The following is a 26,598-nucleotide window of genomic DNA, read 5'->3' on the forward strand; positions in this document are numbered from 1 at the left end:
TTTTAAAAAAATATCCCTTTTTCGTTATCTGAAATTTATCTTACACTTAGTTGCATTCGAAATGTACCTTAAGGGCATTTTACTTAATTTCGTTCTAATTTCCCTGAAATAAAGTAGAAATTAAGGACGTGTGCGAGTTAGGCTAAGTTGATGCTAAACCAAATGGGAGATTTTTTGGGATTTTTTGCACTGCACACATTTCGCCATTTATCAACACGTATCGACACATCACTACATTATCGGCACAACTTTGAATTTCCCTCATTTAGAACGCAACTTAGCCTAACTCGCACACGACCTTAAAACGCAATTTAGCCTAACTCGCATGTCTGAAGGCGTGTCTGAACATAGTATAAGAAAGAAGGCAATAATATATTTGGTTTGGCATTGCTGAGCAATTGAACATAGCAACTGTTAGAATTTATAAATAAAAAAAAACTATTTATTTCTATCACTAAGGAAACCATTTTATTTGCTTCTAGTAAAGTATTTTCATCAGTTAATTTATAGCAATAATATTATTTTACACAAAATTACCGAAATTAAAGTTTTCAGCGTGAAATATTTGAGACCACGTGATATATTTTTGATAATTAATATAAAGAGTTAAGGCGGAGGACTGCGAATCTAACAAACGGAATCAAAATGGTAAGTAAAAAATATTTGAAGACTTTTAATAAAACTAGTTAAGGAAAAATGTAAGCGGAAATAGTTTAATATAAATAGTGCAGTGTACGATACATATTTATTTAATTTTTTAAATAAAATCCTTAAATAAAATCCTTAAAGAAACTTCGGTATAATAGCAGAAAGCAGAAAATTTGCGAAGAATTGAAACTCTTTAGCGCTTGAAGCCAAGCGTTTAGTGATAAAGTGAATATTTTTATCAGCTCCAAACAAAAATCATCATCATTTGCTTACGCTTTCACTGACGACGGTACGAGAACCGCCACAGCAACAACAGACGTACTCCGTTCCATAGCTGGCAACGTTGCCAAAGCCACCATTGCCAAAGCCAACGTTGCGTTGCAGCCATTTTGCATGCCAACACTTGCACTCGGAGCTGCGATAAGAAGCCACGCGGCATAAGCTGCATGCGCTGCACTGCAATTTTTCATATGACACGAACTGCTGTGCAGTAAAAAATTTTATATTTTTATGAATTTATGAAAAATCTCGCTTTTGTAAAAATGATGCAGCGAACGTATTGTTGTAGTTTGTTTTTATTTGAATTTTCACTCCTTTAGCGCCAAAATATTATATACACAAATCGATGGAGTTGTCGGTGGGGGCGTTGTGCGGCGTTCTGTGGCGTTCTGTGGCGTTATGCGGCGGCGACTTGTAGGCAACGAGGATATTTTTGAATAATTTGCAATCATAAAATATGCAATAAGCCAACATCTGTTACGAAATTGTTTTGAAAGCCGCGCCATCACAATATTTAAAACATTATGTCTGTCCGCCCAATCTTTTCACTCCCCCGTACTTTCCTTTCATTGCTTCGTTCATTAATTCTTAAATTTTTAAGGAATATGCAATTTCAAGCAAATAATAAACATAACAAAGTTAAATGTGAGGAATTTTTGGATTTATTTTTCATGGGATAATAGTTTGAGGATTAAATTGCAGAACAATTCAAAAGATTAAAGCGCTAAAGGCAGAACAAAATCATTGTAATGAGAATTTAACTTGTCTATGAATTTGAAACTAACTCAAGATATTGCCTAGTGCCATTTTTTTGTAGAGCTAAGTCCTGCAGTTAAACGTTCAGTCTCCTAAAAGTACTTACTTCATTTTCAGAAATTTTTACAACCTCTTGAGAACTGGTTCAACTTTAAAGATCATTCTCCATAAATACCTCACCACTTTATGAGAGTGCAGAGCATACAAGTTATATACGAAAACTGACAGGCTGCCCTACTTAACACTATCTAATCTCTGAATAATCACTAAACGCACGGGACGGTACGCAGATCTTAGATCAGTCATTGAATAATCACGAAGTTTATAGGGAATACACAAATTAATCAGTGAGTTGGGTGGGACTCTGCAGAAACCCTCCAGTTACCAAAGAGTAAAAGTGATCAGATACACTAACTCAGAAAAGGCTCAACTCAGAACAAGAAGCGTACAATAATTCTCCTTTTACTAAATTTTTTTAAATAAACTAAAAAAATAATCCATGCTGCTACTTATACTCCTAGAATACTCCAATACTCCGAAAACAGAAACTATATATATCAGTGGATCCCAACTTTTTTTAATCAAGGACCTTTATGATATTTTTATTTTTAGTAGAAACCACAAAGTTTAAGAATAATAAACTGTATAATTATATTAGTTAATATGTTTCATGCATCTCTGGTATAATGTATAGTTAATTGTACAAGTGCATAGGTACATTATATAGGCTATAAAATTATTATTATTATGGATAGACTGTGCATGCACTAAGACCTGAGAGATCTTTAGAGCTGCTTTTCACTCAACTAGTCTAATTCCAAACTTTTAAAGAATTTTGTCAGAATCATAAGCCGTATTTTAATTAGGTGTTCAGGACTCAAAAGCCTAGATAGTTAAGTCTGCGTCTCGGCACGGCTTCCTGTTGCTCTTAACAGAGTCGGCAAGAATCGTTTACTGCAAGACCAATATTATTCAGGTAGTATCGCAGTCTACATCGGCCTGTATGCAATTCCATGTAGAGTTTGATATCTGTTCTGCTTAAGTTCAGAAAGCTTCAGCCTTTATATGTTCAAGAATAATAAGCCGATTTGACTGCTGCATGCTTATTTAGATTCTGCTAAAGTCAGTTAGGTTTTGTTTTTCCTTTTCGTTTACTAGGCAGTTGACAAACCTTGCCCAAAGTGGCCAGATACGACAGATAGCTGGTGAAATTATGGCATGCATAATAGGATGTCCGTGGAACTTTGTTCATCAACTGCATTGAAAAAGGCCAGACGATGAATAATGATGGCGATATGATTTAACTGGTTTGAAAGAGGAAATCTATTAAACATGGGATTCGCTTTGGAAAGCAGAGACTTAGGAATTGGAGAATTTCATATTATATTTCCGTCGAGTTTTAATTGCTTATTGTCGATAGATATAGATAGTTCCCTTGCATGAGACTACATTATAACGATAAGTGCCTATCTATAACTTAATTTTTTTTTAAATTTATAAAATTTTTTAAAAATATTTAAAGTGTTAACTAATATTGTTCTTATTTACTTTTCACAGCCGCCAAAAAAGAAGGGAAAAGGAAAAGGAAAAGGGAAAAAGGGGCCCAGTAAGTTATTTTTATTATTTTTAGTATTATTATATTATATTATATATTATAATTTTATAGTATTTGATTAATAATACGTATTAGATTCGCAATAATTTTCAAGAAATTATTTGCTTATTGAGATAAATGTTGAAAATTGTTTACCTTTACAATTATTTTTCAAATTAATAAGAGTTGGTTTCTCATAAGTTGCTAGGTAGATTTGAAACACATATTTTATCTAATAATCTTATGAACGTTATGTTAGAAATATTGCACTTAGCTTAAACAACAAACTAAGTACTAAGGATTACACATCTATTACTCCACAGCTTAGCAACCAATATTGTCAAAAAAACATAAATGCGCATAAAAAGTTTTGATTAGATAACAAATAATGTTTTTTGATAAAATAATGATAAACAATACATAAGTACCCCGATAATATTCTACATGGATCTGCGAAACAAATGACTGAATAATTTCAAGTATTCCTGGATTATATTTCCTAAACAGCAAAAGTTTCAACAACAAGGTCGAGCATGTCTTGAAACAAAACTAGAACATAGTTAAAAAAAGTTAAATAAAATGTTTCTGCCTTGAAAGAAAATAGTTTGGCAATACTCGCTGTACCTGGCAACAGCTGTGTTGTCAGCCAATCAATTAATTAAGAATAATGTAAAAAAAATTTTGTTGTTATAGCTCACTAGTTTTCGAAACCTCTCTATTAATAATATTTTTATTAATATATACGTAAGTGCACCCTTGTCACCTCAACAGTCAGGTCTAGCGCTACATAGACAACCTATTTCTAATGTAGAACCTCTGACTTAATACACAGAAGCAAATCTTAGGTATCTAGGTTAATATCTGCCTTTACAGGGCATTGAACCATAGTATGGTATCTCCTGTAATGTGTGTCTGCCAGCTCTCGAAGAAAGGACACTAGAACACCTGATGTGTCTATGTCCAGGTTTAGCCAGAACTAGGCTTAAGTTTCTGGGGTCTCCCTTCTTTAACACACACGGCAATATCTCTAGCATTAGCATTGACCAGATTCTTGCATTTATAAATGTCTATAACTGGTTCTAGCTTAACCTTCTCTCTACTACCTACTATTTTGAACCTTTGTGGATTTAAAATGGTTTTTTTAGCTAATTGAGGAGGATTCGTTCCTTCCTCCATCAAAATTAACTAACTAACTATGAATACATATAAATATTATTAATAATATTAATGTGTATTGTTTTAAAATAAAAATAAGATTGACCTAATATCTCAAAGCAAAAACTAAAATCTATGCAATTAATTAATTTTAACAAAGAAGTAAAAGTTTTCTTACAGCAAACAAATTCTTTTCCATATAAATTTATGATTAAATAAATCTTAAAAATTCTGAAAATATTGGAAAAAATGCATTCAATGATTTTCAGCCACAAAAAAAAAAATATTAACAAAAATTAATATAAATAATTTTCATTGTCAATGCAGAGATTCGGAAATATTCGCGAACAAAAAGAGCAATAACAATGGCAAAATAAGAATGCATCGACGACTGCAACGAAGGGATTAAGCGGCTAACAAAACGGCGAAAGGATAAACCCCAAGGCGCTGTTTCGCTGTATGATAAATGAAATATATTAGCTGTGCATATAAATTATTGAGTTTTTAGCCGAATTTGTGCTGAGCTGTCAAGCGATTCTTTTGTTTAGTTTTGCAAGATTTGCAACCATTTTATATGGTTTAGCGACTTTTTTGAGTCCTTAAAATAACATATTTTGCATATTTTTGTATTAAGCGGATTTTTATTCAACACTTCAGTCCACTGCCTATCCAGCCTATGCATGGCAAATAGATGGGGAATTCAGCACTAAATTTTGTTTACTTATTTTAGACGCATTGACGTTGTGTCGGGATTTTATGCTTACAATTGCAGTTTCCGTTGTCTTTGTTACCATAAAAGCGGATATTGTTGCAATCAAGTGCATTGAAAAAAGTTTATCGACATTTTAAAAGCCTTGGAGGATATGTGCAATGCGTTTCATACATATTAACTCACCAAAAGAGTAAAAAGGACCTCTTATAAATATTAAATATTGCACATAAAACTGCACAATGTGAGCGCCTTTATTTGTGTTGCATAAAATATGGTGACATATCCGCTTAGATCCTTTTTTAAAATTGCACTTAAAAATATTTTTAATATTAATGTCAAAATACGAAATTCGTAAAAATTATTTGGCGGTAGTAAATTATGCGAAGCTGCATTATAACTTGCAGCATTTACCAGGCATCATGCTGCCATATTGTTGCAAAACACATTAAATTTTGAGCAATTTTTAATTGTTTTTTTTTTTTGTTTTTGTTTTTGTTTTTGTTGTTTTTTGCTTTGTAATGAACTCTTACCAAGTCCAATACAAAAACAATTAAGTCATAATAATTATGTTGCAACCAACGACCATTGCACGCATAGTTACGAGTCCAGAGGTCCATACCCGCACTTCACATTTACTCATCCGTATGAATTTATTTATTCCACTCACAACAAATAAAAGAAACCATATGCAACAAATGTTGCATGCTGCATGCTTAAATTGCGTACTGCGAATGCTGCTTAATTGCCTGCTGCCATTACTGCTACTGTGTCCACTCTATGCGCTCTAAGCCAGCAATTTTAGTTGACTTCATTTTAAAAACCCACAGAATAATAAAAAAAAAACCAAAAAAAAAGAAGAAGAAAGAAATTGTTGCAATTTTCTGAAAAGTTTTCCGGCAAGCCGTTCGGTCCCAAGCTCGTTTTACGTTTGCTCTGCCCATTTCATTGCTGTCAAGTGGAAATTTTCATTATCCTTGAAAGTATTGTTGCATTTTAGTCTTCAACAACACAATTAATTAATAAAATATTTTTTAAAGTAATTAACTCATTTACTTAAGTAAATATTCTTTATTAATTTTTTTTATACTTAATTCCTTTTCCTTCTCCTAATTGAAATAATTAGTTTAGAGTTCTATTTCCTATGACAAGAAATCTATTCCGAATGGAAGAGACGTAGCTATAGTGAGGAAATTTTAAAATTCACAGTTTTGATTTACAAATAATTACTACTATCTAGTGATACACTGAGGACTTGGATGTGCAACCCGTAAGAATGTTGCAGAGGCAAGACAAGTGATAAATCTCTGATAACGATACACTGTGGACTTTGATGATATTGCATAAGCAAGACAAGTGATAAATCTTTGATAGCACTGTAGCTGTGAGAGGTTTGGTCACAAACAATAATACTGTACTCGAAAATAGTGGGTATATAACAATTAATCTCTCTCGAAAAGAAAGGAGGTGCTAATGATGATGAATTTAAACTCACCATTTGGGTTTGCGAATTAATTAAACTAGATGAAATTAATTGTAAATACAAAATGGTGAACATTTATAGCTTCAGTGGAGTTTTGGAAGATAGATTCTTCCTTCCTGACAATATAATATATAATACAAGCATGTAATGAACTGCAAAATCACTCCCAAAAAAGTTTTTTTCTAGTATATCTGCCCCTTCACAAAATCCTGACTAAACTACTGCACTCAGAAAAATAATTTGGTTGATTTAACCAGATATGAACTCAACAAACAAATCTCCCGAGCGACTTGGGACCTATCTCTATGTTGACAATTATAAATTCCAAGTTATAAAAGAATTTATTTTTTTGGGAACCAGTGTAAGCATCAAAAATGATGTCAACCTAAATATTCAATGAAGAGTCACGCTTGTCAAAAGATGTTACTTCGGGCTTATTAGGTAATTGAGAAATAAAGCCCTCTCTCGACAAACAAAGACTATGCTCTACATTCTCTTATCACACCTGTCCTACTCTATGGTGTAGTGGCCTGGACAGGTACCAATAGTGATGAGAAGGCATTATGAGCATTCGAGAGAAACAGTTTGGGAAGATCTATGGTCTGTTATTACGATTTGGGTTGGCAAACCACTAATCCGACTAGCTGGCGGAAGGTATTGGACGCGACCAAGGACGGCTTACGTCTTTGATGGTCAAACTAAGTAAGCTATTACCTAGTTCGTATGAGACTTTCAACTGAGTTAATTTCAATCGATTTAGTTACGCAAGCAGTGCTTTTTTGTGGAACGACGCACTCATGGATTCCAAGAATAACTCAAATCATATACGATGACCATTTGGAAATTATAAGTGAATCAGTCAAATGTTATCTTTTTTCTTACAACTCACGACTTTTTATAGTTTTTGCATCAACAAAAATAGAGCTCTGAAATTGTTTGATACTGTGAATGCCCATGCTTAAAACTGTACTCTCTCAAAATATCAGGAAGATATACTCGGCTTAAAACTATGCTTGTATGAAATCAGCTGAGTAACTTATTATCATAATTCAATGAAGATCTTGTTATAGTGAATTATCCAAGAAGTAAGATACCTTATTCAGTAAATATGATTTAGACACTAACTCACATTAAGAACATAAGAAGAAGATGAACAAAAACTTAACGGGTAATTTTCATTTAAATTCCGTTGCCCTGATATTGGGTACAAATTTCAAACTGTTCTTTTTTAATATAACATAAATTATAATACTCATAAAATGTATTCATTTGATAACATAAATAAAGGTATGAACGAGAAGTTTCTTTATTCATTTCATCTATAAGTCCAAGAATATGTGTTCTGCTTTCTAACATTGTTCGACAATAGCAGTTGTTATTGTTCACAACAAAAATATATTTACAATAAATTATTTATGTATGTTCTTAGTAAAACGAAATCCATATGCTATAGAAATTAATAGATGCTATAGAATCCTGATGTGTAAAAATTTGAGTTCAAAAGTTAATCCAAAAGTGAATCAAATAATTGAATACTGAGCATGAGTATTTTAACTACTGACATTATTGTTTGTTTTTTTACTTCATAGTCCTTATCGATGGCGTCGATACATCGAAAATGGATCGAAATGATCTTGAAGCTTTTGCTTTACGCCTCAAGGCTGAGCTGGATCGTGAAAGGGAGGAACGTAACTACTTCCAATTGGAAAGAGATAAAATTCGTACATTTTGGGAAATAACAAGAGGTCATTTAGGTGAGTATATAATTTGTAAAATATATTTTTATTCTTCCACATGATTAGATCATCTTATTCCATAAACTAAATACCTGTAGATGAAACATATACTGAATTACGTGAAAAGGATCGCGAAATTGAGATGGCAAATGAATTGGCTGAAAGAGAAACAAAACATGCTTTGCAACAGATGAAACATTTGCAATATGAAAGCCAAAATAAAATTGGGGAAGTCCGAGCAGAGGCCATGACACAATTAAAATTAGCTCAGGAAGAACATGCCAAACAAGAAATGGAATTGTTGAAAGACAAACGAGAATTTGAACGCTTTTTACGTGAACGTGATGAGTTACATGAACTTCAAATTCAACAATTAAAAGTGGCTCATATTTCTGATGCAGCGTGAGTAGTAATTTTTTTTTTTTTGTTGACATAAGAGCACTACCATTGAACGACCGCTTATATCAAGTTTTAAGCTTACTTAGGCTAAATATATAATTTTACAAAATTCTGATATACTTTAGTTCGATAGAATTATACTTAAATGTCGGAGGCACTGGTACAAAACCAACTCGATTCTAAATTGAAAAATCTGGGTTCGAAATATCTAGATTGAAGTTCAGAAGCCTAGTTTAACCCTCAATAACAGAGAATTTCATAAGATAGCTGTATCCCAATGTTTCGTAACCTTTTTGAGGTACACTCCATTCAAGAGTTTAAAAACATTTTAATATTCCCCATATATAGCATAAACTATTACTGTACGGAAATGCAAGCAGTTCAGTTGATTACTTATCCCTTTTATAACGAAGAAAGATCAACAGTAAAAGATGACAGAGCACTGTTTTATTTACATATCCACAAGATGTTATATTTGATACTTTTGATAGTATAACTACATATTATTATATATAATTCATCTACATGATCCAATCAGATTAGTTAAAACTTTTTATTTATTTACTTCAATTTCTTCTATTACAACTATTTAATGATATGTGATTAGATATATTAGATAAAAGAGAAGTATAAATTATATATTTCTATTTGTGCTGGATAATCACCTTGTAGATTGTGCAATATATTCTTCCTAACTTTCAATGTCAGATGACTAATAGTTTTTCAAGGAAATCATGCACGGTTTCCTATTCGTCCTATTAAATCCATAATATTACCTAAGTAAATTTTTAAAAACTAAACTTTATTTCACATATGTACCTATCTTCATTATTAGATCAGTCAGTATTTTTTTTTTTAAACTTTATTTCACATATGTACCTATCTTCATTATTAGATCAGTCAGTATTTTTTTTTTTAAAAACCCATTACCAATTGTTCCCTTAATTGATATCTAACTAATGATATTATTTTATAATATAACATCCTTTCTCATGCTTTCTAAATACAGCTATACTGTTTTTGGACATCCTCACCTTCATTCCCAGAGTTTTTCAGGAGAACCTTCCAAAGGTGTTCCCTTAGATGGAAATTATATTTATACATGCTAAATAAAAGAGGTGTTATATATTCCCTTCTATCTTTTTTTCCTATTTAATCTATTGTAAGTCAAAAATAATTTAAGGGAACGATGCCTTTTTTAAGACATCCTTACTATAAGTGTCAAATAAATCAATACATTTTAAGACAATTATTTAAACGTGTTCCCATAGACATTATGTATAAACTGCAATTTTTTTAGCTATCATTATAATCTTTGATATTAGATTACTAAATCTTTGAAGAAATCAAGAGAAATATTATTACATTCTATCTCATAATGAACTCATGATTTATATCATTATGCTATTAGCCTATTAAACTTTACGAATAAGGCACCAGCACAAACATCGATTACATTTCAATTAATTTTTCGTTAAAAGATTCAATATACTACGCTATAACATATTGGAAAGAGTTTGAGTTACTAAATTTTATCATGCACGTCATTTCCAAATTGAATACTTAATATATCAAAGGTTAGTTTTCAATCATAGTAACAGCGAATAGATATCAAAAGACCCTTTCACCAAAGCACCTTTCTAAAAAATTTTTTATGGAAAATAAATTTGTAAATTTCTAAAATTCTCATCTTGCTTCACTCTCTTTGTGTTTCCAGTGAAAGAAAATTGGACTTTCAAAGAGAAGCTAAAGATTTAAATTTATTGCATGAGCAAAAAATGCAGCAATTGAAAAGGGATCTCGAGCTTAGTTATGAGGTACAAATGTCTGAAGTGCAGGAACGTAAAAATACACAACTTGCTAGGTTAATTGAGAGCCATGAAATAGCGTTTAATGATATGAAAAACTACTACAACGACATCACATTGAACAATTTAGGTCTAATCAGCAGCTTGAAAGAACAAATGGAAACGCTACGTAAACAAGCCGAACGTAGCGAACGTGTGACTTCGGAAACATTAACTGAAAATCGCAAACTTAAGGAACCGCTCGAAGAAGCTAGAGCTGAACTGTCTATTTTACGACGCAAATTAGAACATTTCAATCGAAACGCTAGTCATCTGAAACGTCTACAGGTACGAAATGAACAAATCGAAAAGGATTTGACGTCTATCAATTGGGAAAATGAAGCTTTACTAATGCGAAATGAAACATTAGTAAAGGAGCGAGAAGAGTTGAAGCTGAGATTTAATGATGTTGTGACGGAACTACAACAGAAAACAGGACTCAATAATGTTTTACTTGAACGTAAGATATCAGTACTGAAGCGTGATGCTGAGAAACGTGATGTCATGCTACGTGAGTTAGTATCCAAATGTACTGTTAACGGAGAAGTACCACCCCATCTGGAAGAAACTGTTTCGAAAATGTTAGATTACAAGAACAAATTGATTGAAACTATGCGCTATGAACTAACGCGCACTACAAAGGCTCACGATGATTTACTGGCAACATATGAAGCAAAACTTAAAGAATTTGGTATACCGAAAGAAGAATTAGGTTTCGAACCATTGCAGTTCACAACTAAACGAAAATATTTATGTGGACCAGCCGGCTTAGTGACAAAGAATCAGTAAATTTTGTAGATTATATAAATAGTGTTATTTGATTTGTGGGGTCAAGAAAATTATTATTTTTCCTTATTTGAAAGCAATATATAAACATTAGATATATAATGAAATAAACCTCTATTTAAATAACATTTATTTATTCATGTATTAAAACTAAAAGATATATTATTTAATTATAATAATGTACTCTGTAAATGGCGGATAAGATTTTAATTTAAAAAGTAAAAATCTTTTTCTAAGAATTATAATCCCTATACCATATACCTACTTTAGAAATATAGCAGATGCTATAAAGTGTTTACATTATTACTATATAAGTAAAATTTATTTTCTAATTTTTATATGTCGAATTAGAATGTACGAGAACATTCTAAAATAGCAACAATGTTGTTTGCATATACTATATTTATTATTAATATAATCAATAAATAAATTTCAAACATAAATAAACAAAACATGGGTTGGTATGACATTTTCCGTTTATTATATATTTTTAATCGTTTTTTCAGATATATAGGAAAAAATAATTTTAAATTATGATTAAATTTTACATAATACATAAATTCAATAATTAAATAATTCTAAATTTTTTTTTAATATAATATTTGCAACTCTATTTTGTTTTATTGATCTATTCGTTGAATCGTTTAAGTGTGAACACTTAATTTAATTAAGCACTTTTCACTAATTACTAAGTGTAAACTGTAATAAATCTTACACGTATCGTTTAGTTTAAAGTTTATTTTTTTAATATGAAAATTAACGGTTCCAATGATAAAGCACATAACTGCAATCTAAAACACCCCATATTCGTATAAAGTAAAAAAAAATATAAAAAACTATTAAAGTACTGGATAAAGCAAAATATGATTAAAATGTCTTTATTATTTTCAATATAAGCTAATCAAATAGCTCAGATAATCATTAGTTATTGTAAAACTATTAATTCGAATAAATTATTTATTCATAATTTAAAAAAGTTTTGCATTTACTATGAACTTCTGAGTTAAACACTATATTTTAGCTGTGTTTACACTAATAAGCTGGACTTCGAGACGGAAGCTATTTCGTTAGTGTTTTGATATTTTTATCGAGGTTAGCTTTAGTTCCGAGTAAATTCTCTTACAAACCAGTTTTTTTTATAATTGCAATCATTTTGTTCATTTCTTTTAGAGAGCATAACTAACGAATACCTTTAATAAAAATATTTTTTTTCTATAAATAATTTGTCAACTGAAGCGGAATGCATATTAATGATTATGCCCCAATTGTATTTGTATACATAGTTTCAATTCGGATATATTTTTTTCGATTCGTTTTCAATTTTCGTTCCGGACAAAATATTTTTTTTCTGTACTCTCTGCTCTTCTTATTTTTTTTCTCTCTGAGGTTTTTTCCGTTTTTCTACTTATAAGTATCAAACAATTCAACAGCATAGCCAGAGGGGATTATATATATCACACAATATTTTTTTCAACATTGTTTTTGTAATTCATTAAAAATTTGTAGTATGTATTATATTGCTAGAGGTATGTGGGTTAAACTATCTCTTAAGCCCCCTGCTTACCCCAAATACACCATTGAAAAAATTATGGGAAACAATTTTATGATATTAGGAGTCTTTTCACTGCATTTTTTTGGGTAGTTTTATTGGATAACCTGTATCTCGGTTTATATTGAACACTGACACCACAAATAAAATATGACATATTTATTGGAAAAAGGATCACCTCCCAAATTTAAAACACTTGAGTTCTAATCACCTAGTAAACATATGAAGTAAATATACGTATGTTGGATTTATCAATGCTATCAAAAGCTAGGTTTATTTTGATGTATGACAGTTCAAAACGGATCAATTCGTCAACGAAGACATCTGCCAGACATGGATATATACATGACAACCAATCAATCCAAATGTGTTGAATCGATTGGTCATTGAAAAGTCATTGAAGTCATTCAAAACATTTTCGAACACATGAGTAAATTATATTTAATGACCGATTGGTTAAACTGTCTTAGAGAACATTCACTTTCAATTACAGATATGCACTTCTAAAGTTTTCTTTTCTTTCTCTTCCAAATTCCTTTTCCTAAAAGAAAACGTGATATCTTATTTCTTGTCTAAATGTTAAAACTTGAAACTTATAATGATCACAGAAATTTACAAATACAGAATGCCATAGAAAACAATTTGGACTTCTGTGAAACTCAATAAGATCACCAAATAGTTCTCACACAAAGTTATGCATTGCAATTATTTTGTGTTAGTCTTTGGATTAGTCAGTTGTGCTAAGTTCTTACAGCAGAAATAATAAAGTCCTTAAATTTAATTTCACAAATCCGTTTATTTTTCTAAGTGTACCAACGATCGGTACATTTAAGTATCACCAACAACAACAACCCTACTGGGATCTGTTTCATTGCATCAGAAAGCCTAATGGAAATTTTCTCAGAAGTTTTTAAGCAGTCAGTGATGATTTCCGGGAATTTTATAAACTCTCTAAAATGCAAGGCACCTTAATGGCATACAAACTAGAGATCACTACAGTAGAGAACTAACTTTAGGAAAGACGTTTCAGCGGAGCACAAATAAGTTGAGAAGCTACGATTTTTGATATCACTATAAAAATATTAATATATAAAAATACTGAAAATATATATAAAAAAGAAAAATAAATTATTGAGAAAATATTTACGAAGTTGTGGTTTTTACAAAATTGTATTAATAAGAAAAAACGGTGAAAGCAAATTGAAAAAGAAGCGTCCATTTTATTTTATGCGGATCCGTGTAGAAAAATAAAAGTTTGTGTTCCTAAATGTATGGATTATACGATTATTATTTAAAAATCGTACAATTTGTGCAAAAGTAACAATATAAAAATAAATTGATAGTGTAAACATAGAATCTATGTTATTGTACATATAAGAATTTCATAAACGTTACAAAAGATTGCATATATCGCATGTGTTGAGCGTCAAAAACGAAATTGTTGCGTCTGCTACGTCACTGGTGCTCGTGAAAACGGCGAAAATAACGGAGAATCATAGTATAGATTGCTTCGCAAAATTGCAATAAAATATTTTTTTTAAAAGGCGTTTAAATTACAGAAATAATAAGACATAAAAATGAAGTGCGCTGTCTGGAACTGTTACAATTATACCAGAAAATCCAAACAGTGTTCATTTTTCAGCTTTCCAAAAGATCGATATCTTTTGCGAAAGTGGTTAAATTTTTGCCAGTCGCCAAAACAATTTAATGAAAATACTTGGAGAATGTGCAGTGATCATTTCCAAAAAGAAGATATTCATGTGAGCATAAGATATCAAATGGGTAAGAAAGACAAGTGGTTTTGGTTATATTATGTATTAATTAAACATTCTGAAATAATAGGATTAAGTAGAATGCAGCGTTTAAAATATGGAGCTATACCATGTTTCAAAAAAGATTTTGATTTGAAGGCACAAAAGCGTCTGAAAAGACTACAAGAGAGAAATGGTGAAAAGATAGTTACCGAACGTCTGAGATATGATGATAATGTAGAAATCCGGTTTGAAAATGAATCATATCAATCGAATGGTGTATCGAATGGAATTGCATTTAAAACAGTAATTCAAATGAATGAAAGTGATACGGAGAACGAATTTGATGTTGAAAAAATAATTGAAGTATCTGAAGCTGAAGCACATGAAATTACGGAAGATAATGAATTTATTTCGGATGTTGAAATGTTATTGAATGAAACTGAATCAAATGCAAACGAATCGAACAATGTGATTCAGGCCAATAAGATTGAATCCAACATATTGATTCAAATTCGTGTAGTGGGGCAAACTGATCAGTTTACTCAAATCGATGAAAATGAATTCGGTAAAGTAATTCCAGGTTCTTCTGATTCAGAGAAAATAGCTTCAATAAATCCAATAGATCCAATAAAAACAGAATTAAACCAAGTAGGTGAAATCGATGAAATTCAAATTAAGTTATGGGTTCCATCAGATAAAGTCATTGAAGTTGATGAAACTGAATTAGTTGAACTTATTCAGAAGAATAATATTCAAGCAAACAAAGTCGAAATTGAATTGGTGGTAGAAAACGATAAAAAGACACAAGTTAACCTCGAAGATTTTCAGCAAAATAAACATGAAGGTAAGTAAAATGTATATTAGATTAAGATCTTAATCAATAGAAATTATCTTCATAATCTAGAACATGTCTGTATATATTCATATTGATATTCGCTAATAAAATAACATATCTGACTTTAAGTAAAACTAAGCAGTTAGGCTTAATTTACATTGTCGTCTTTACAGTAAAATATTTTCCAAAAATTAGCATAACTATTTGATCAGTGACGTCATGTTCGCTGGGAGTTATTTCTAGTTATATATTTTACATCACTTTTCATATCTTGTATTAATGATAGTTCATTGCAAATAGTTTACAATTTGAAGAAAGCTTTTTCTGGCTCGAAGAACTTTCTCTCACATATTTGAATACGAAAGAGAAAGCGAACATTTACTTTAGTGAAAATTTTATAGCTGAAAAAGACTTTTACCTGAATATATTTTTAAAACACAATAAATCAAATAATTTTTGTTAAAAAAAATCAAATAATTTTTGTACAGAAAATATTAAAAAATTTTTTGGTGGTTTAGATATCAATATGATTTAGTTATCTCTGCTATTATGAAGTGAAATCTAATATAATCTATTAAATATATACATAAGTAATAAGTAAGTATTTCCTTAAAGAATAATTGTGTATTTTTTTTTAAATAATAAATGCGTATCATTTAAGTAATAATTAATTTTTTTTAAATATTTTTTCATAGTGTTAACTTCTAAAAGACTTATGAAATCACTTCGAAATGATTTTCAAATGGAATTTTATAAGTACTTTAAATTAGAAACAGAAAAACCCTATAAATCATCTTGTCCACATTTCAACTCACGTTTAATTTCAACGGAACACATCGTGGTACAACAATCAGATGATAAATCGTCACAAATTCAAGCTGAATTTTCTGATGTTGATGTTTCAGAAAATTCCTCTAATTCTATGATCCAATCTACTACAACAAGTCAACCCGAGAGTGATGAAATGAATTATAATAGTTTAAATACAAGTCAAATGTATTTGGATAAAATTGACGATAGCGATGAATCCGTTGATATCATAAATCAGATTCTAATGCAATTGGATAATAACAGTGATGCCATTAGTGATATAGATCTCGATCCTTTATATCCTTTAACGGTATAATATTATTATTTATAATATTCTAACATTTTCTAACATAAAATATTCCACATCAAAAAGCATTAATAATAATAATACATATGTTCCTTATTTATTTCATTTTAATTATTTTAACAATTGATTTTTTAAACAAAATTTTTATAAGTAAATTATCGAAATAAATTATGTGAAATTAAAAATTTAAATCACAAAATCTAATTTATTATGATTTGAAATTTTATATATATAATGTGACGTTTATATATATATTAAAAATATTCCATATCAAAAAGTATTAATAATAATAATACATATGTTCCTTATCTATCTCATTTTAATTATTTTTATAATAATAATAATAATTGATTTTTTAAACAAAGTATATAAGCTATCCAAATAAATTATGTGAAATTAAAAATTTAAATCACAAAATCTAATTTATTATGATTTGAAATTTTATATATATCATGTGACGTATATATGTATATTAAAAATATTCCATATCAAAAAGCATTAATAATAATACATATCTTCCTCATTTATTTCATTTTAATTATTTTCATAATAATAATAATAATAATTGATTTTTTAAAAAAGTTTATAAGCTATCGGAATAAATTATGTGAAATTAAAAATTTAAATCACAAAATCTAATTTATTGTGGTTAGAAATTTGGTATATATCATGTGACGTTTATATATATATTAAAAATATTCCATATCAAAAAGCATTAATAATAATACATATGTTCCTTATTTATTTCATTTTAATTATTTTAACAATTGATTTTTTAAACAAAATTTTTATAAGTAAATTATCGGAATAAATTATGTGAAATTAAAAATTTAAATCACAAAATATAATTTATTATGATTTAAAATTTTATATATATCATGTGACGTTTATATATATATTAAAAATACTCCATATCAAAAAGCATTAATAATATTAATACATAGGTTCCTCATTTATTTCATTTTAATTATTTTCATAATAATAATAATAATTGATTTTTTAAACAAAGTATATAAGCTATCGGAATAAATTATGTGAAATTAAAAATTTAAATTACAAAATCTTATTTATTGTGGTTAGAAATTTTATATATATCATGTGACGTTTATATATATATTAAAAATATTCCATATCAATAAGCATTAATAATAATACATGAGTTCATTATTTATTTCATTTTAATTATATTCCCAATAGATTTTTTGAACAAAATATATATATATATATATATATATAATTTAACGTTTATGAAAAATATTCCATAATAAAAAGTATAAATTATAATTTATATGTTATGATCATTCTATCAATTCAAATATTTTGATTTTGAAATGATTATTTTTAATCATGTTCGGATACTTAAATATAGTTTACGATAATGATTTGTTTTACAAAATAATAAAATATCTATAACATCTGCTCTCTTTTCATCCCAAATATTTAGTTTTTCGTTTAGTTGATTTTCGTTTAGTGCGCACAACATCCTGTTGTTTAAAACTAACACCAAACTTTCAATTGTCTCATTTAGGTAGTTTTGGTCATAAATAATTCAACTGATTTAAGGCGAAGAACGTCGAATCAGAGCTTTATAAATGAATTTTCCTAAATGGAAGTCAACAAAATTAAAAATTTATGACATTTGCTTTTTATGTAAAATGTAAACAAACAAATTATTTCAGATGCATAAATCAGTTTATGACAATGGAAACAATTAAATCTTGATTTTATTAACATAAGCATTATTACCAGTGGTGGAAATATGTTATAATACTATTAATGCATTAAAATTCAATTTTACCACAAATCCTAAGAATTTATTTACACAGCAATATTGTTTTTTCTACTGGGATCTTCTTTGGACTGAAATGACGTTTCATTAATAATTCATTGTGTCGCTACCTTTATTATATGAAGTATTTGTGTTTTTCTCTTATTTTGAACTGCTCAGTAAAATATTATTAATCATTTTGTGTTGAATCATAACAATTATTCTATTCAATGACTAAAATACGAAGATGTTCTATAAAGAATTGCTATACAATGGAGGGAAAGTTCTTTAAGTTTCCTAAGCCAGGAACTATGAAATATGACAGATGGTTGGAGAAATGCAGTTCTTCATATCGTACAATATCAACACTGAAAAAACCACTTATTTGTGCCAAACATTTTGAAAAAAATTGTTTTGGGAAAACAAGATTATTATTTGATGCAGAGCCTTCACTTTTTCTCTCTGAAATTGGAGTTAAAGTAGAGAATGAATCTAATATTCAATGTATGCAGAGTGATTTTTTGAATGAAGATGTTGAGGAAAGGATTCAATTTGAAAACAAGGAATTACATATGAATATAAAAAAATTAAAAGCCCAAAATATGTCATATCAAAGGAAAGTGGAACGTTTATATAAACGAAATAAACAATTGAATAAAAAACGTTTAAAACTTGGTAAGATAATAAAATGTATGATTTTGCATGCAAAAGTAAACAAACGTTTTTACATTTCTTCAGTTTTTAACTGCAACATGTTTGTTATGAATGGTTTATAAAGGAATGTCAAAAAAATTACACTGCAAAAAAAATTTAAGCATATAAGTGAATGTTCAAAAAAAGTATGTTTTATATGTACACAATTTATTTAATTAGATCATTAATTATAATAAACAAATATTCATAATTCGTGATAACATATATATAATGGTATTGAGATTATAAACGATTTTGAGTAGATTGAGTAGAGTAATTGCTTTCTAATTTTCTTTATGCTTATATAAAAAAAATAATTATTAATATTTAAAATCCTGTTGAATTAAACTGAAAACTCTTTACAATAAAGTAATTATATAATACTAACCAAAAAAAAAAAAAAATTACACAGTATTAAAAATCTTTACATAAAAGTAAATTATATAAATTATTGTTTTTTTACATTTTAGTGTTTAAAAGTGAAAAACACTCCAAAGAACAAGAAGCAGCTGAACAACACAGCATGTCTTATCAAAATGAATTGGAAAAACTATCTGAAGTATCTGAAGAAGAAGTCAATCAAGATATTAAACTAAAGCAAGAAAAATTTAATATTTTGCAATCTCAACTCAGTAATCAATATGATGACGATTATCATTTTTTAATGAGTTTTCGACATCCATTAAAAATTATGCGACCACAAACTAAAAGTATGTTTTGTACAAAATTAAAAGCACTTTTAAACAGTTTTACACTTGGAATTAATTCTATGAGTAACGAAAATGGAAATAATTCAATAAATTTATAGAATTAGATTAACACTAATTGAGTAAAGAAAACAGAATATGAACACAAAAAAAATTGTTTGTAATATTTTTATATACATAGTTATATACATAATAAAATATTGACTAAATTTTTTTATTTATATTGTACAGAATTTATGGTTGATTTTATTGAAGTATAGATTTTTCGATTTACTTTCAAATATATAGTTTCAAAATGTTAAAGAAGAAATTATAATTGTACTGTAGGTTAAATTATATACATCCTCAATGAAAACTTTTCTAACACACCTTTATTAAGCCGATACTGCTTTTGAGGAAATAATTTTTTATAATCAAATATATCCATAGAAAAATCCGTAAACTATTACAATACAAATTTAAAATCTTCACTTACTCCGTCATATTTCTCTCACCCATTTATGTATATTTAAAAAGTTCTTGATAATTCAATTATAATTATTTCAATATCGTTAAAAAAAATTACGATATATTACGATATTTGCAGTGTTGCATATAGGCAGATTCTAAATTTGCATAGGCAAATCTATAATTTTGTAACTAGTTTAGAGAGACAACGTACATGACTGATTTAATCTACTTTAAGTCTCATAATATAAAATTACTGTAATTTTCATAAACTAGAGCAAAATAAAAATTAGATGCAACGTTCAGCATTTTTATTTGAGGGATCAAATACGAAAACAAAATTTAAATTAATTTATGAGTTGTGTGTAAATGATTTTCTTAAAAGTATCTTACAAACAAAATCTTAATGTAGCTTAATGTATGCGGTGTAAATAGGTTATTAATCATTATACGACAATACTTATTCAGCTTAACCAAGAACATCTTAAACGAACAAAAATCAGAGTTTTCACTGTATTTTGTTTTTTGTAGCTATAGTAATGGTAAAATATTTGCATATATATTTAGAAACTGGTTTATTTTAGTGCACACGTACATTTTTATGTATACGCACAATATATTAAATTTTTTTTCATAAAGAAAGTTGAAAATATGAAAAGGAAAATTATAATAATTAAATGGTGATTAATTAATTTGCAATAAAACTATTTCTGTGAAGGTAAAGTATACCATTAATTTCTGTCTATTAAAGTTTTTTAAATTTTTTGAATTATTTTTTTAAGTGTACGCTCGCAACTGTCAAATGAATGTCACGTAAATAAAACAAAACAAAAATTCGGATGTCGTATTGGGAGCGTAAACTGTTTAAAACAGTAAATTAAACGGTAAATTTTGCTGCAAACAAGCGTTAATGAATTGTTAAATGTTAAATAATAATTGCTTTAACCGAACGTTCTGCTATGAATATTGAAAAATTGATTACAAACGTCCGCAATGAAAGTTGTTTATGGGATCAAAAACATAAAGACTTTTACAATCCTTTGATAAGGGATAGACTATGGGAATCCATTGCGATGGAGTTGAATGTAAATAGTAAGTACGATCTATAATCGAAAACTGAGTTTCAATCAATTGCACCGAATTCTTAGTGTCTCAATTTAGTGAGAAATTTTTTTTTAATTTTGCTATTTTGTGCAGTTTTTTTTCAACAACCTTTGTATCATTGTAGCTTATATATCGTGATATCGTGTTTTAAAACTATAAAACTCAATTTTCAATTTAGTTATGTCAAATTTTTACATTGATTATACAAACAACGATTAACAACCTATAGTAATTTTAGAAGCAGGCGGATCTACTTACTGAAGCCTCAGGTGACTAATTGCCTTTCATCTCTACTAACAGGAAAACTATTAGGACGTATCCTCGCATTGTGATAAGAATAATGTATAGTTATTGTTTGTAATGTTAATGTAATAACTTGTAACTTCAACGGTTAATATCTTTAGAAACAGTATATAGCAATATAGTGTATGAAAAAGATGTTCCGTATATTTAGTACTAAAATCCATTTTGTATGAAATATCATAAAACTGCATATAAATAAAATTTTTACAATATTCAAATTTTGTGAAACCCTTTATTTAAATGTAGTCGTACATACATTTTTCGAAATGGTTGTTAGGACTAGTATTAATGGCACATTGTACAAAACCAGGCGTATACCCTATTTACTTTTTTGCAATAAAACTGCGTACCAAGTAAATCTTGCTTAATTAATAATGACAATGAAGATTAAAAACTAATTAATTTTTATAACATATATTATTTATTACTCAAAGGCTTGTTTTTTTCAAAAACAAAAACATTGTAATGGTTTATTTTATTTAATTTCATAGAATTTATTGCTAAAGACCGTTGGAACAGACTACGATATAAATATCGCGTACTATTGAAACAACTCAAAGAAGCAGAAGAAGCTGGGAAACCCTTTACATGTACTTGGAAATATTTTGAGGATATGTCATTTATAAAAGATAAAGTAATATTAACAATAAAATATAATTTAACAGAAGAACAACCTACTAGCCACCACAACCACCAACTAAACGATAGTGTAAATGGTACTCATAGCGAAAAACTTAAAGAATACATGGAGCACACAAATGAGAACTTAATCCAAATAAAAGTTGAACCTAATGAAGAAGAGTTTCTATCGAATTCGGAGTCACAAACGGATATTGAAGAAAATGAAAGAGAAGATAATATTACAATGCAATCAAAGGGATCTAAGCATGAAACGAACAGAAAAGAATGTGTGAATAGTGAAAAGGATAGCCTTTTGGTATTGGAGCGAGAAAAACATGAGCTTTTAGAATCTCAAACGGATAAGAACAAAGATGAAGACTATGAATTTCTAATGAGTTTTCATCAACCATTAAAACATATGAATTTAAAAGATAAATTGTTATTCCGTTGTGCCATGCAAAAACTTTTATATAGTTGTTTGGTTGACGATGGATATTGCAGATCGTGAAATGTGAGTATAAATTAAAAAGTAGAAATTACCTAAACAATAAAACTGTTTAAATAATTATTAAAGTAACTAATAAATAATTGTAATTATATACAATAAATTTTGTTTAAGATATTTATCAAGAATCTAAATCGGAGAAGAATCGAAACCCTTATATATAAAGTATTATCGCTTTTCTTCCTGTATTAATAGTTAGTAATTTTATAAATGTTCTTCTTGATTGATATCATTTTTAATATTATATATAAATAAAGAAAAAAGTTTTTGGAAAAAAATTTGTTAATAGCAATAATTCCACTAAATAATTAATTAAAATAAAAAAAAATTATGTATTTTATAATTGAGAAAAAGGCTGAAGTGAAGAAAATAATTATTTTTTTGTTTTGATTTGGGAGTTGACCCCATTTTTATTTAGAATTCATTTTATATTTTATTTATTTAAATTATTCGTTTATATTGATATAATAAAATTCAATGTTAAATAAACATATAGTCGGTTTATATTTATATTTGAAATGTATACATGTTTCGTATTAATTTAATTTTTTTTAATTATCAATTTGTGGAAAAATTAAATTTTTAATTGATTTTATAAAATGTGATAAAATAACGATAAATATAATTAATATGTTTAAATAAATTGGTTTTTTTTATAACATAATAATAATTTACTGTAAATATTTTATATTTCTTAACATAAATTATTTGCTCATATTTAATTTTTTTATTATTGTGAAAAAATTTATATGGAAAAGAAAATTACTTTAATAATTAAATAATTACTTTTAAAAATATCACATGACACATCGGTTTCAAACTATTTTTGTTTTTTGTTTGCAATTAAATATAATACTTTTATTTTTATTTCAAAATTAAGAAAATTAAATTTTTTGGACTGTTGACTTCTTAAAATAAATTATTGTATATTTTTATTTTCGAATTTTCATGTTTGCAGTTAGTCGATTTTAGGCTGAACTATTCGCAAATTATTAATTTGATATATATTATTTAATTATGCTATATTAAATATATAACAGATTGTTATACAATAGTTTATAATACAATAACTGCATATATATTTATAATAATTTATATATAAAATATAAAAAAATATTTTGGAACAATTTAATTTAAAGAAAAAATGCATTTATTGTAATAAAAAAATAATAATCATTCTATTTATTTATAATTATAAGTAAATAAATAAATTATTTATAATATATTTTAAAAAATTAATTTACTGTGCTTTTAGTTAATCTATGTTCGAATTCGAACCTAAATTCAAATTATTTAAAAGTGTTCTATATTAATTAATATATAAATTATTTACGTTTAAATTTAAAATATGAAATTTATGGAAAAAATTTTTATATTATAAATTAAACAAATTTATAAATTCGTGCAAAAAAATTACTTTTTCTGATTTAAATTTTATAATTTCACAATGTCTCACACTATAAACAATAAAAACATTATTTAAATTTATTTAAAAAATTAATAATTTTTCTTTAACATTTTGATGTAATATAACTATTATATTAAAAAAAAACAACAAATTTAACATAAAAGAGCAACTATAAATAAATTGACCTGAACTATATTTCCTTACAAAAACATTTAATAAATTAATTTATTAAGTCATTCATTTTAAAATTTCTAAATTAAATTTCTTTTAGCAATTACCACATATAAAAATAATTGTTTAAAACAATAACTTATAGTTAAACAAAAATATTTTGTTTTTTTTTTAATGTTATTAAAATATAAATTATTTCAGAAATAAGTATTTTTAAAAACTTTAGTGTTTATCATATTTATTTGGAGTCTAAAAACATTATTAAAAAAACAAAATAATACCTAGTTTTTGAAACATGGAAATATTCTACACATTTTTAATTTGAATATGAAGTGTAAAGAGGATTGAGTTTATGTGGAATTAAAAGTAAAATAAAAAATAAAAAAGTATTCCCTTTAAATTAACAATAATAATGTATGCATAAATTATATTATATTAAATATGAAAAATATAATCTAATTTATAATACAATTCTTGGGGCATATAATAAAATTTATGTAATAAACATATATATATATATATTTAAATAATATAAATATATAAAAAAAATATATGTATAAACAAAATAATATATAATATAAAATAATATATAATATAAAATAATATATAATATAAAAAAATATGTAACGTAGATAATATATCATAATATTATATTATATAAAATAATATATAATAAATTGTTTTTAGAAGTTAGTCCGAAATATCTCTAATAAAAATATTTTTTTATAAAAATGTGTAATATTTTATTCAAAAAACATTAATAATAAAAAAAACGTAAAAAAATATATAATATAAAATAACTACTTCATCATCATTTAAAATAAAATTAAGAATAAATAAAATTACACGAAAACTACTTTGTAAACAAAATTACACATACAATTTTAAACGAAATAATTTAATGAAACATTTTAACATTTTTCATGTGATTAAAATTAAATGTATTAATGTATAAAATAATATAATAAATGTAAAATAAAAATACGTATATATCTTCAGAAAATTTTTAAAAAAAAATCAACATAAGCAATTAAAATAATAAATAAAATATAGTAATATTTAAAATTATAATTATTAATTATTTAAAAGTAAATTGATTAAATAAATATGTATGCATTATAAAATTAAAAAATAAATAAAAAAAATTTTGTCATTTTAAATTCGAAATATCAATATCGTTAAAGTTCAGCATGTTTTTGTGTTTTAATAGATAAACTAAAAGTCTTTACCAAATATATCATATTTCTGTTTTAATAATAATTTCATTATTTCATTTCATTTTGCTATATTTCTTTAGTATTGCTTTGTAGGTACAATTTGGTTTCTTTTGTTTAAGCAATCAGTTGCAATATTTAAATTTGTAAGTTTCTTAAGTATAAATATTTCATTTCAAAATTATTTATATATATATATGTATATATATGTTTCGTACTATTTTTGAATTTCTTTAGCATTTTTCCATAAAGAAAATAAAAATAAATTTCATTAATTTTTCTATAATTTTTGCTTATTGATCACAACGTTTGATTTACATTTTTCACAGATTTTCGGAAATTTCTGATAAAAATTTCTACATTCATTTTTGTTTCGTAATTTTCATATTAACTTAAATATATATTTAAAAAATTTATTGTTCGTTCTATTTGTTTTTGTAAATACAATAATAAAGAAATTTTAAATATTTGTTATTTTTTAATGGCACCGTAAATGTAAATTTCATTTGCCAAATTTTAGTTACTGAAAAGGCAGTCATGGATAATAATTGAACTATTTTTTTCTGTTTCTGTTTTTGTTTTGTTTTGAATCAGATTCATTATTGCAAAATATTTTTAAAAATTTTACTATTTTTTGTTTATTTTATTTTAGTTAAGTTTAGTCTAAAATGCTGTATAGTGTATTCTTAATAATGTGTTGTGTGTTGGCAGCATTGTAAAGATATTCGAGTTATCACTGATTAGTTCGAAAATTATATCGAAATTTTTTAATAAATACAAAATACAATTTGCCTAATTCTAAGTTTTAGTTTGCAGTACATTTATTTTATTTTTGATATCAATTTTAATTTGTTCAATTTTAATTGTTCGATATTTCACATACATAAAATAAATAAATAATTTCGCATAAATTCGCACATGAAAAGTAAGGCATTCGACTTGGTTTTTTGTATATTTCAAAAACCCAATAGAGATTACATTTTAATAAAATTAATAATAATATAATTAAT

General features: G+C 26.9%; 4 protein-coding genes across 4 annotated transcripts; all 4 read left to right on the forward strand.

Annotated features, from left to right (window-relative positions):
• The first annotated feature begins 481 nt into the window (after positions 1 to 481).
• LOC119670193 (dynein regulatory complex subunit 4) lies at positions 482 to 11,501 on the forward strand. The gene is made up of 5 exons (XM_038080357.1): positions 482 to 648; positions 3,241 to 3,289; positions 8,214 to 8,378; positions 8,459 to 8,762; positions 10,477 to 11,501. The coding sequence occupies exons 1-5, from the start codon at positions 646 to 648 to the stop codon at positions 11,393 to 11,395; spliced, it is 1,440 nt and encodes a 479-aa protein (XP_037936285.1). The 5' UTR covers positions 482 to 645; the 3' UTR covers positions 11,396 to 11,501.
• A 2,976-nt stretch (positions 11,502 to 14,477) lies between these two features.
• Positions 14,478 to 16,699, forward strand: LOC119670195. Its single transcript, XM_038080358.1, has 3 exons — positions 14,478 to 14,723; positions 14,784 to 15,539; positions 16,226 to 16,699. The coding sequence occupies exons 1-3, from the start codon at positions 14,519 to 14,521 to the stop codon at positions 16,654 to 16,656; spliced, it is 1,392 nt and encodes a 463-aa protein (XP_037936286.1). The 5' UTR covers positions 14,478 to 14,518; the 3' UTR covers positions 16,657 to 16,699.
• A 1,844-nt stretch (positions 16,700 to 18,543) lies between these two features.
• Positions 18,544 to 19,954, forward strand: LOC119670196. The gene is made up of 2 exons (XM_038080359.1): positions 18,544 to 19,090; positions 19,579 to 19,954. The coding sequence occupies exons 1-2, from the start codon at positions 18,646 to 18,648 to the stop codon at positions 19,914 to 19,916; spliced, it is 783 nt and encodes a 260-aa protein (XP_037936287.1). The 5' UTR covers positions 18,544 to 18,645; the 3' UTR covers positions 19,917 to 19,954.
• Positions 19,955 to 21,075: 1,121 nt separating this feature from the next.
• LOC119670197 lies at positions 21,076 to 22,990 on the forward strand. Its single transcript, XM_038080360.1, has 3 exons — positions 21,076 to 21,354; positions 22,161 to 22,801; positions 22,910 to 22,990. Exons 1-2 carry the CDS (start codon positions 21,222 to 21,224, stop codon positions 22,796 to 22,798), a joined length of 771 nt encoding a protein of 256 aa, XP_037936288.1. The 5' UTR covers positions 21,076 to 21,221; the 3' UTR covers positions 22,799 to 22,801; positions 22,910 to 22,990.
• Positions 22,991 to 26,598: the final 3,608 nt, after the last annotated feature.

The sequence above is a fragment of the Teleopsis dalmanni genome, chromosome 1, assembly GCF_002237135.1.
Source record: "Teleopsis dalmanni isolate 2A chromosome 1, ASM223713v2, whole genome shotgun sequence".
Lineage (NCBI taxonomy): Eukaryota > Metazoa > Arthropoda > Insecta > Diptera > Diopsidae > Teleopsis > Teleopsis dalmanni.

Excerpts from the sequence above, each read along its gene's own strand:
- LOC119670197 (XM_038080360.1), top strand. The coding sequence starts at position 21,222 with ATGAATATTGAAAAATTGATTACAAACGTCCGCAATGAAAGTTGTTTA. Across the intron at positions 21,355-22,160 it reads GATGGAGTTGAATGTAAATA|AATTTATTGCTAAAGACCGT; the intron begins GTAAGTACGATC and ends TTAATTTCATAG.
- LOC119670195 (XM_038080358.1), top strand. The coding sequence starts at position 14,519 with ATGAAGTGCGCTGTCTGGAACTGTTACAATTATACCAGAAAATCCAAA. Across the intron at positions 14,724-14,783 it reads GAGCATAAGATATCAAATGG|GATTAAGTAGAATGCAGCGT; the intron begins GTAAGAAAGACA and ends CTGAAATAATAG. Across the intron at positions 15,540-16,225 it reads TCAGCAAAATAAACATGAAG|TGTTAACTTCTAAAAGACTT; the intron begins GTAAGTAAAATG and ends ATTTTTTCATAG.
- LOC119670193 (XM_038080357.1), top strand. Across the intron at positions 3,290-8,213 it reads AAAAGGGAAAAAGGGGCCCA|TCCTTATCGATGGCGTCGAT; the intron begins GTAAGTTATTTT and ends TTTACTTCATAG. Across the intron at positions 8,379-8,458 it reads AATAACAAGAGGTCATTTAG|ATGAAACATATACTGAATTA; the intron begins GTGAGTATATAA and ends AAATACCTGTAG.
- LOC119670196 (XM_038080359.1), top strand. The coding sequence starts at position 18,646 with ATGACTAAAATACGAAGATGTTCTATAAAGAATTGCTATACAATGGAG. Across the intron at positions 19,091-19,578 it reads TAAAAAACGTTTAAAACTTG|TGTTTAAAAGTGAAAAACAC; the intron begins GTAAGATAATAA and ends TTTACATTTTAG.